We start from the raw sequence: 11024 nt of genomic DNA, 5'->3' as shown, positions 1-11024 counted from the left end.
AGTGGTCAGAGCCATTCCCAAAATGCAAAGGTGAGATTTTTGGGGTTGGAAAATGTTTTCTTGTTACTGTGCAATACTCTGAAATCCTATCCCTGAGAGTACAGGTTCAATTCAATAAATATCCAGCACTGATTCAATGCACAACGTGATATCATGGCCTCGGTAGAGGTTAGTTCTTGGCAGGATATCCCTTCTTGTATGTTATTCTGACCTGCTCCAAGCTAGTGTATGTGCTATCTCTAATGCTTTCAGCTCTGATGTGCCCTGTTTTCAGAATACCTGCTCATGGCTTTCTGAACTCCCTTCACCCCACATCCAAATGATTTTGAACATACAGTGTACATTTACTAGTGCAAACAGTAGGGTCAAAGATAGGAAAGGTGTTTATGTCTCAACCATTTTTTTTCTTTATTTCAGTTGTACAGTGTGAACCACTGAAGTCTCCTGAGAAAGGCTCCATGGATTGCATACATGGTGCTGGGAACTTCACATATAACACAGCCTGCCACTTCAGCTGCCTAGAAGGATGGAATCTCAGTGGATCTCGTGTTCTTGAGTGCAGTCATTCAGGAAACTGGAGTACCAGGCTGCCCACATGTGAAGGTATTCTATCTGTGACTAGCCAGAAAAAGATCTCACTAGGTTCCTGGCCAAAATAGGAGGTATGGAAGGGTAGAGGGGATAACAGCAAGCAGTGAGTTAGAACTTGTTGTGCAGCCCACAAAGGAAGAAACCTAAGGAAATCTCTGAATATGATCCTTGAAAATAAGAGGGAACATTCCTGATGGGTCTTGATGGGAAGCCTTGATTTCTTATCAAAACCAAAAGCCTCAACCTGACTTTAGGCATTTTTTTGTGTGCTCTTAACTAAAATATTTCTCATGCTGAGCTGTTTCCGTGTTAATAAAGAGCTTTTCTAGAGAAGTAGAACATTCTAGAAAAATGTGCATAAATCAGTTTGCTTCTCAGTAAAAGAAGTTTGTAGATTTATAAATCTGATGTGATAGCTTCTTCAGTGAGCTCCTCACAAAGCTTTCCTGTGAAAGGCTGTAAATTTACAGGGCAAAAGTCTCCCTTTCCATCCAAGATAGTAAGAGCTCTTCCCCTGTCATGTAGGAACATGATTGGTTTGCCTGATGTGCCTTTGCTGTAGGTCCCAAGAGCTCAACTTCACTCTATTTGGCTAGAATTCAGATCCTTGAATAATTTCATTGATTTCAGTCGGACTCTCAAACAGGAGGAAACCACATGCCTCTTGATCTCACTGCAGCTGTTTTTCTTCTTTCAGCTTCTCAACAAGTTGGCTATGTCACTGTGGGCATAGCAGCCACCACTACCTCTCTGCTTGCCACAGCATCATTCCTCTTTTGGCTTGCAAAGCGGTTACGAAGCAAAGGTGAGCCATTGGACTGTTTCCATTAATTTTATTTACCTTCCTGAAATTTGTTTAGTGGGGAGGAAAAACCTTCAGATCTCAAACAGTTGCCTTTTGAAAAAGTGAAAATATTCACATAAACAAATTCCAGTGTTACTGTCAGGAAGCCTGCATGTGTGACATGTTTGGTTTTATGATAAACATTTAAAAATCTGAAAGAGTTAAAAAATAATTAAGAAAACAAGAATTAGAGGTGAAAAAGCCAATGGTTATTCATCAGTAATTACTGCCAGGGAAAGTGAACGGGAGTTTGAGATGGGGCTAATGACAATACAGTAATAACTAGCTGTGAGATTTCTGTTGCTGGATGAATTTTTTTTATCAAATATTCAGATAAGATTTTTTAATAGGAAGAAAAGTTTGCAAGATTGGGATTTCATATTGAAATGCTAATATTTTTTCTTTTTCTTCTTGCAGTAAAGAAATTCACTCCTGCCAGGTAAGTTGTGTCTCAAAAAGCAGCATGAAAAGCATTGTAATCATTTTGCTCAAATCCAGTAGGTATAGAATAGTTGTCACTAAAGTACTTTTCATTTCTGTTCTTACAGCAGCTGTCAGCACCTCACTACTGAAAGCCAGAATGTCTAGCTCCAGGTGTTTCAGGTAAGCACACGAGATAGGTGCATTCCCAAATTCTCTTCCTTCTAATCACAGAAGTAATCAGAGACCACTAATTGCTACACACTTGCAAAAATAGCAGTGTACGCTTTGTGGTACCTAACATGACTTTTACCACTGCACCAAAGTTCCTAAGGAAACTGATAGATTTATTGATTTAGAAATTGTCATTCAGCTCCTAAGGGATTATTGTGCTATGCTGTCTGTCTAGCTGTATATAATATTAGGAACACTTTGGTACATTTTTGCTTCATGTTGCATACAAAATTCCTCTGACGTGACAGCAAGTACAAATCTGTGCCAATTTTTCCAATTTATAGAGGAATGTTCTTCTCTCTGCAGGAATTGAAGCCATCTTTGCTCATGTCTCAGAGATTTTCAGGAAATGAAACTCCATGCAGATCAGCAGCTGACCAGATGTTTTTACCTCTTGCTGACAAGATGGTTCACCTTGTGTATTGCTCAAATTTTGAACTCAAGCTGTCTGGTATTTCCATAGAAGACTAACAAGCAGAGAGCAAAACTCTGGCCTTCTGGCAAAACGCTGTCTACATTCAGTCATGTAGTTATCATAACTGGGAGCTTGCCATGTCTTGTCCAGATGGTGAGCAAATAGTAAGCTGCTGGCTAAGGAGGAGGCTGGTTTCTCCTCTGGTCTACTAGGTGAGGTACCTGGGTGAGGTGAAGACATGCATTATTTCACATCACTTACTACACTGCTGGAGATGTCTCCTCTGGAGACATATGGGTTATGCTGGCAGAAACAAAATAATTGGGGTTAAAAACATTCTCAATTGCTTTGAAGCCATTGATCTGGCTTATTGTTGAAGCCATTTTATTTTAAGATGTTCCCATATGCCTGAAGTGACATAGGCAATTATCTGGGTTTCTGCTGCATGTTCCAGAAAGCCTTTGGACTTTACTTTTTGTTGATGGCACTGGGAATGATAGTGCTTGTACTAGGTACTCTGGTTTCTGAATGCAGCAAGTAGGTGGGAAGTTCTCATCCCCATGGGATTGTGCACTGTAATACAGATGTGTGGATGTAAATATTTAATTTGCTGTGTAATTTTTACCGAGGGATTTCTGTGCTGTTAATGGCAACTATATTTAAAACACCTGATCCTGATCTGGGCCCAGAACATTTTAAAATGAGTCAGAAATGTGCAGGCATGTAATCTTATGAACATAATTTACAGATAAAATAGAAGCCTCAGATTTTTATATATGTTGCGTGTATGAACTATTGTGCTGTTAAAGGACTTCAAATGAGAGTCTTAAGTTATGTGTAAGTTATAAATTAATCAACTCTGCTAGATTTAGAATCTGATGTGTACTGTTCTATTTGTAGCAGTATTTAATAAAATGTTTCAAAGAGAATGCTCCCTTTCTGAAAATGTCCATCTTTAAATGTGCCCTGTGGGTATGACTTCAGCCGCAGAAAGTCAGGGTGTGGGGGAAGATGGTTAAATTGTAAGACTGGAGGCTTGTGCTTAGCTTTTCATGTCTTCGTAAAAGTCAGGGAAAGAGCAGCCAGCAGATGGCACTGACTACCTGGGAGCCAGCACAGCCGTAGCTGGACTCAAAACCAGCATTTCTGGTCCTGAAAGGAAGAAAGGTCAGCATTGTATCCCATAAAGAAAGTGCTTGGAACAGCAGTGAGCTTCGAGACGTGCATGCTCAGGAAGGAGAGGAGAGCAGAAGGAAAAGCAAGTGGGTGACCTTGGTGCACAGTTAACAGCATGAACCACTTAGCTCATACAGGCCTTTTGCAGCCTATTCTGCTGGGAAGTTAGTGAAGGGCTGAGAAAGCGTGGGCTAGCAGGTGAAAGCACAGCACTGGGGACCTGAGGTGACTGATTTCCTTCACTGCACCCACTCTGTCTTGGGCTGTAACAAACACTGCCCTAGGGTAGTGATGGCCAGCTGCTGTATCTGCCCTTTCCCAGCCCTTGACACATCCAAGAAAGCTGCATTGTGGCTCCAGCCCTAGGCAAGGCTCAAGAGAAGCCATTAGGCCAGCTAGCAAAGATAGTCAGAGGTTGCTGCACCAAGATGTACAGGGTCCATTGCTGTTTATCCCAAACCGATTAACAAACCGAGAGCGGCTGCCAGCGCTTCCCCCCGCCTTGACAAGGTGGGGCCCAACCGTGTGAGCAGATGTAGAGCAGTAATCCTTCAGGTTCCCTGAGGGGATGTAAAGATTAGCCCGAAACGCCCTGCTCTGAATCCCTGCAGGAGCTGTTTTGAGAGCTAAACCACCACATGGGTCTCCCAGCCTGTCCTTGTTGTTGTCCTCTACATGCACAGTCCTGTAGCATCCTCTGGAGACAGCTGCTCAGGCCACCATGGCTCCTGCCATTCAATCAGGGGAGCCCAGCTTCTCTCCCAGGAGCTGACTGGAGCAAGTGCTGCCAGCAGCTTTACTTCTCTGGGATCTTATAGGACTTGCACTGTTTTTTCCTGCTTCAGGACACAAATTGAGGAACATGGTTTCTTGGGCATGGTGGTGATGGCTTAGTGTTAGGGCTAGATGCTCTTAGTGGCCTTTTCCAACCTGAACGATCCTATGAAATTATCAACTGTGATGTTATGGCATGTCCAGGCCAATAAGATCTTCAGAGAGTGTAATGAACACATCCCTGTCATGGTGACCATGAATGCAGAATTCTGTTGTTTGATGTCTGTTTGGATCCTGCTCTGGCCAGAGTGGCTGTGGGAATATTTACCAAAGCTCCACATATTCTTTGCTGGAGGAACTTTCCTTATCTCCTGTTCTATTTCCCTTAAATTCCTCGGTTCTCAGTTGGGCCCATGGCAGTATAAGCCCTGCCCGCATTGGGATTGTGCCTTTTATTTTCATAAGCAATTAGCCATCAAACAAGCACTCATTTACTAGGGCCTGGCTGAAGCTGCCTTCCACAGTTCCAATTTACAAGGGTTGGACCGGACCCAGCATTTGGCCAGCAGTTCTTAGCTCACAAAGGTAGGTCACTGCTACAGGCTCTGGAAGCTGCCAGTCTTTGCAGCTCCTCGCGTGCTTTGCAGAGGACTGGCAGCAGGAACTCTGAAGCTCTTGTGGGAGTTAGAGTCATGATCAAATCACTCACCTGCCCAGCTCCTGCTCTGGGAGCTCTCAGAGGGTATTAGGGCCGGGATGCCAGACTGTGACATGCAATGTCCGTGCTACGCGATGTGTTCAAGCCCTTTGTGAGTCTGTTTTCTGTCCCAAGTCTTGCTCCTGTTTGCATTCCTCTGGTTTTTGCAGGGAGACTGGCTGCTGCTTCCTGGCCTGAGCCTGCTGCAAATGTGCAGCTGCTGGTGGGTACCCTGTGAGAGGTCTTCAGCCCAGGGGCCCAGGGGAGAAGGGTGCTGTGGTGAGTGCTAAAGCTGTTGGTTAGGGACAGGTAAGAACACAAGACAGTTGCTCCTCGAGAGCAGTATTTCACAGCAAATGAATACAACGTGGCCTTGCCCACAGGCTGGCAGGCCAACTTCCTGTTGGTATTAGGCAGAAAAAGCTTAGCAGAGGGCAGAACAGACACAGGTATCACAGTCCAGCCTCCAACATTTGCACAGTCATATTATGGGGCTCCCTATCTCAGTTTATGGCCTCTCACATGCACACCTCTAGGGTGAAACAAGGAAAATTGCAGGTTAAATTTAGCCAGCGAAGTCAAAATTGGTAGGTGGTTATTGCTGCTCACCTGGTGCTGTTAAATCTTGCCTAGGAGAGAGGCAGACCTGGCCAGCACAGTTGAGCTGTGGCTCCAGTGATAAGAAAGAAATCCACTGCCCAGAAAGTGCTTGCACAGCTGATGATGGCCAATGCTTTCTCCAGCTCAGGAATACTGCCAAGAACAGGGCAAAAAAAGCACAAATGCCTCCTCAGCAAGGCAGCAGATGCCCCCAGGCAGCTGCCAGCAGGTTTTCTACCTGCCTTCCCACTTCAAAAAGGACGTTCCTTGAAAGGCCCAACAGTTGTTTTGACTTTCAGCCTGGGCCAAGTGGGACCTTCATCAGCTTCTCGCCTCACCAGCTGCCACAAAGGCAACGAAGGCAGGTGTGAAATTGCAGGTGACTTGCTTGCTTCTGGCACTCCAGTGCTGTCATTTTGGGCTTCTGATAGCCTTTGAGTGGGCAGGAGGAGGGAGCCTGCTGGAGCAGGCTTGTGTCATGGAATACTTGGGTGGAAGGTAAAGGGTTAAAAGGAAGACAGGAAACACTGCATTCAGGGCTTATTCCACAGTGCGATTTCTGGGAAAGGAGGGGCTGCAATCAGGCAGGATGTTTTCTCTTTGGGATCTTGGGAAATCGAGCCCAGCCTGACCTACACCAGGAGGGAAACAGAGCACAGCCAACGCTGCACGAAACAGTGACGTCCCCCTTCATCTTATCTCATATCAGCCCAAACGACTCAGATAACATACAAATCAGACATGGTGAAAGGCTGGGCTCACTTGGGTAATGGAATGTGCCAAAGGGAAATGATACTATTTTAGCCAAAATGACAGCAAGCGTAGTTCTAGAAAGTCCTATCGTAAGAGAGACAGCCCTATCCCATCCTCACTGCTCTCCTTTCCCATTCCTTGCTGCAGCTGAGAACAGAATAAACCCTTGCTACTTTACACTGACTCTTTTTGACCAAGACACAACTGTTGGAAGCAACCAGATGGAATACGTGATATCATTTTCACCCCTTGGCAAAGGCTGAATTATCAAACCTATAGAATGCCTGCAGGTTTGGTGGGGGTAGGGTCTGAGCAGAGCTTACAGACCCTCACCATGTTCCTTTGGAGGGACAGCAGCAGTTTGCATTCCACGGGTAATTGGCAAAGCCATAGTGCATTTTGCATGCACTGCTCAGACATCCTCTTCATGCAGAGCATACTCAGGTTGGTGGTTCATTTGAATCCAAGCCAGGCCAGCTGTTCACCCGAATGCATTTATCACACTGCTCCTTTGAACTAGGGCAGGTAGATAGCACTGCTGGGGTCAGTACAGATCAATCTGCTTCATTTTCTTTTCCCTCTGTTAGCTTTTCTTCACAAATATTCAGCACTATTTCATTACCCAGTTGGAGCAGAGGGTGTAAGTTTTGCTCAGAGTGGTGTAAAATCCCACCTGATATGCCAGAAGGTTAAAAACTCCACGTCTTCCCTCATACTGACTTTAAAATCCAGTTTTTAAAACCCAATGGAGGTAAAAAGTTTCTCATGCAGCAACTGCAATTGCTAAGAAACAAGCACCTCACTCCTCGAAGCCATTCTGAGTGCAGAGAGCACTGTTTTACCCAGACTGCAGGCAGCATTTGCTCAGTTTGGCTGCACTGAGGCCATGGGCGGTTCCTTTCAGTGCTCATGAGTATTTCAGATGCTGCCAAAGGAAGCTCATAACGTGCAAATGTTCCTGTGTGCACACGAATGGCAGGCTGGCCCGCGTTTCTCTTTTGTCACTTTTACTTCCTGTTTCCTTGCAGATTTCGGTTCTTGCCTCATTAAATGGTGAACGACCCGTCACAGCATCCTTCCCTGTGTGCTGCCTTGAAGGTCAGTGTTTTGGCCATGGAAACTGGTGACAGCTCTGGGGACTTTTAAAGCACTTTATTCATGTTCTAGCAGGAGGCGGGAATGGTTACAAATGGCAGATACTCTCTGCTTTCATGTTAGCATTGAAGCCTAGCTCCAGAAAGTGATCTGCCTCTGAGAAATAGTAGAATCATTAAGGTGGAAAAGACCACCTAGTCCAACCATCAACACATCCCCACCATGCCCAGTGTAGCAGAAATGCTAAGTCACAGCCTGAAGCAGTGATTGAACACCTGGTGGGAAGACAGGGCCCACTCAGGGGAGCTCAAGTGTGTGCAGTGCACCCGAGTGATGGAAGGGCTGGAGCCAGACCTCATTTAAGGTTTGGCTGTGGAATGAAGGTTTTTTGTTTGTTTGTTGGTTTTTTTCCTTCTGGAGATTTCTATGTATCTGAAGCCTCCTGCAGGTAAGCAGATTCTTTCCTTTATTTCTGTACTCACAGCTGTTGTGTTTGAGCAAGTCCTCATTTGCTGCATCCTAGGACTTTGCTACTCTGTTGTCATTGCTGTGCTTTCCATTGCCTTACACCCACTGACTATGCCCCCTGGTGCCACATCCACACCTGTGGGCAGTGGAAATGCTCTGGGGAAGGATGGACTGTCTGTCTTACAAATGTTTTGGGAATATGGACTTCTCTAGTCTTTATAATAAGCAAAGCTAGTTCTGAAGAGTAGCTTTTTCTCTGAGCTTGTACCTGGGGAAAGAACTTGTCAGAGCATCCTAAGAAATGAGATTTGAGGGGCTCTGAGAAGTCACCTACTCCAAAGCCCTGCTCCTGGCTGAGTGATGGCACTGCAGGTAGAAGCTGACATTGTGCACTGTGACTCTGTGCAAAAATCAGGGGCTTTCTGAGTGGGACCAGAGCAGCTGCAGGGATGCTCCAAGGAATTCTAGCAACCTGGATCCGTGGCTCCTGGATAGTTGGAGCAATTTGGTGTCTGAAACTCTGGCTCTTTCAGAAATCCCAGTCTATGTCTATTTGCTCTGTTGGCTTGAAGGGATGAGCACTAGTTTTATTTCTCAGTAGCACTGATGGCTAAATCTGAGCAACTTCTGCCTCCACATTATGCCAGCAATCTGTATCAGTCCTCCTTCTGCTCCTGTGTCTGGTGCAGGCAAATCTGTGCCGTTGAGGCCTGTGGATGCTCTGGGAACAGGTGCAGTATGGCTCTCAAAGAACAACAGATCAGAAAACATATGGGACAGCTCCAGCTCTTCATTAACCTAATTGCTATAGCTTCCACCAAGGTCTGCATGTTTGCCTCGCGTGTTGCTTCCGGTGCAGGCAAACACGGTCTGTGACAGAGTGCAGACACAGTAATGCTATCAGCTGCCTCTTCCTTCCTAGAAGGGGCCCAGCTGTCCAGGTCACCTCCATAAAACCTAGTCAGGGGCTCATGCCTAAGATGTGCTGCCCTAGAGATGTTGTAGGCGTCTCTGAGGAGGCCGAGGGGGTGAGAGATGGGGTTTGAAATCAGTGGTTTGGCCTGCCTTCCCATCCTCCATCTGATGCTGATTGCTGCTGCAGGGGCAACTAGTCAATCCAGCTGCAGGTGGCTGGCTGATAAGCAGGTTGAGCCAGCACACCTGCATCCTTCATAGCAGGGTGAAACCAATATGTGTTTATAGGAAGAGACTGTAGGGAACCTTCCAAATGCTCTTTGGTTGAAGAGCATAACTGGGTTGTAGGGGATTCCTCAGGACTGTAGAACAATGAGAAGGAAAATCAACAGTCTTTCCTAACCTCTTTTAGTGCTCAGATAATAGCAAGTCTTGCTTTGAAGAATCATTCCTTCACACCTGGAGCGTCTGGGGGAAAAAAAAAAACAACAAAACAGCACTCCCAACTTAAAGATTTGTCTTTTTGTGACACTGAAATGCAAATAAAGCTGCATTTCTAAAAAAAGCTACAGTAACCTCAGGGTTGCCTGAAGTTCAGATGTGTCCTGCAATGAAAATCCTTACGTTGTGCTCCAGACTGACATTTGAAATGAGTTGTCCAGATGCAGCCCAGCCAGCTGGCCCACACTTAGCAAGGGAGCAGCTCTTCCCACCGACGTGCTTCACTCCAGCAGAGCCTGGATGCTCTCTGCAGCTCGGCAACCTGAAGCACAACAGAAGGGGCTGCCTGAGAGGTGCAGAGATGCTAGTGAGAGAGGAGGGAGAATGCAATATCTGATGTGGGCACATCTTGTCTGGCCAGCCAAGCCAAATGTTTGTCACCTTTGGAATCGCTGTGCTGCCCAAAAAGCAAAACAGACGTGTAGTAGTGTTGGCAATCTCTGTAGGAACCTCCTGTCTGCCAGATTCCCTCTCCCTGCCCTCCCGGCAGGTGCCAGCTGGGTTTTTGCTTTCTTTCATCCTAGGATCATGTTTCATCAAAGCAAACACAGCCAGGGGACCTGGAGCTCAAAGGCTTACTAAAATTAGGCCTGATCTTAAGTCCTGTTTGCAAATTGTTTTTGGGCCTGGTGGCATCTGACATACAAAGGGGCTAAAATCAGAGTTTGCAAGTCCTAAGTGCAGCTATGTTCATGTTAGTGTTTGCAAAGTCCTTTGGGGCTGCTGCTGTGGGCCTCTTAGAATGAAAAAGCAGCGTATGGGCAGATCAAAGAGCCCCTGTCAAATAGGTTTCGACACAGAAGAGCAACCCATGCTATCAGATGGGCTGACAAAGGAGGGACAAGCACCGAAGCACTGATGTTGATACAATCCAACCATGCTCACATGGGGCTGTGACTCAGTACAGGAGTCAGGCAGGTTCACTATGGAGTCTGGATTTCCTGCAAAAACAGCCAATGGACAAGATGTGAAGTCACATTTGAGTTAATGAGGCTGAAACAAATCTTTGAAGTTGGGTGGAGTGTTTCAAGTTTGAGTGGATCTGGATCTTGCTGAAGCTTCCCTTCCTACTGCAGCTACGTTTAAAAAACAAACAAACAAACAATAGTTAAGAAGGAACAACTATGAAGAACAGCTCAAAGCACGCAACTGGAATTGGTGTTTGGAATTACGGTATGAAATGTCTTCAAAAAGGTGATGAATAAGCAAAGAGAAGGAAGGAGGGAATGTGAAAAGTATGTTTTGTGCCTGTTTTATTTATTTACTTATTTTTCTCTCCACATTATCCTGTGTATTTTTGAACGAAGAGGAAGCATTGATGTCAGGTCTCTGGTTTGGCTGTGACTGCCGAGCATGCTGCCTTGGAAATCAGTGCCCATTAGCAATGCTGTCCTCACATCTTGATATGCCAGCTCTGCCCATCCCTAGTGTAGAATACCATCCCTTAGGTGCTGATCTGAAATAGCAAACCATCCCAGCTGTAGTCTACAGTATGGGTGATAATTTTGTACCAGGTCAAGTCTTCATGAAACACTTGGATA

The 11024-nt window shown here is 45.6% G+C and overlaps 1 protein-coding gene across 1 annotated transcript in view; it reads left to right on the top strand.

The window, feature by feature from the left end:
- The window catches only part of LOC122181289 (L-selectin-like), a 6235-nt gene extending 2805 nt beyond the window's left edge, over window positions 1-3430 (top strand). The window contains exons 6-11 of the mRNA XM_042873700.1: window positions 1-30; window positions 418-603; window positions 1289-1396; window positions 1853-1874; window positions 1984-2038; window positions 2396-3430. The exon at window positions 1-30 is cut by the window's left edge and continues 21 nt beyond it. Of these exons, the coding sequence (XP_042729634.1) occupies window positions 1-30; window positions 418-603; window positions 1289-1396; window positions 1853-1874; window positions 1984-2023 (386 nt within the window). The 3' untranslated portion in view covers window positions 2024-2038; window positions 2396-3430. The remainder of the gene's footprint in view (window positions 31-417; window positions 604-1288; window positions 1397-1852; window positions 1875-1983; window positions 2039-2395) is intronic.
- Window positions 3431-11024: the final 7594 nt, after the last annotated feature.

This window comes from Lagopus leucura, unplaced genomic scaffold (assembly GCF_019238085.1).
Source record: "Lagopus leucura isolate 7727_CA_CO unplaced genomic scaffold, USGS_WTPT01 Super-Scaffold_100009, whole genome shotgun sequence".
Lineage (NCBI taxonomy): Eukaryota > Metazoa > Chordata > Aves > Galliformes > Phasianidae > Lagopus > Lagopus leucura.
The sequence above is the reverse complement of the archived record's forward strand: the minus strand, read 5'-3'. Positions and strand labels throughout refer to the sequence as shown.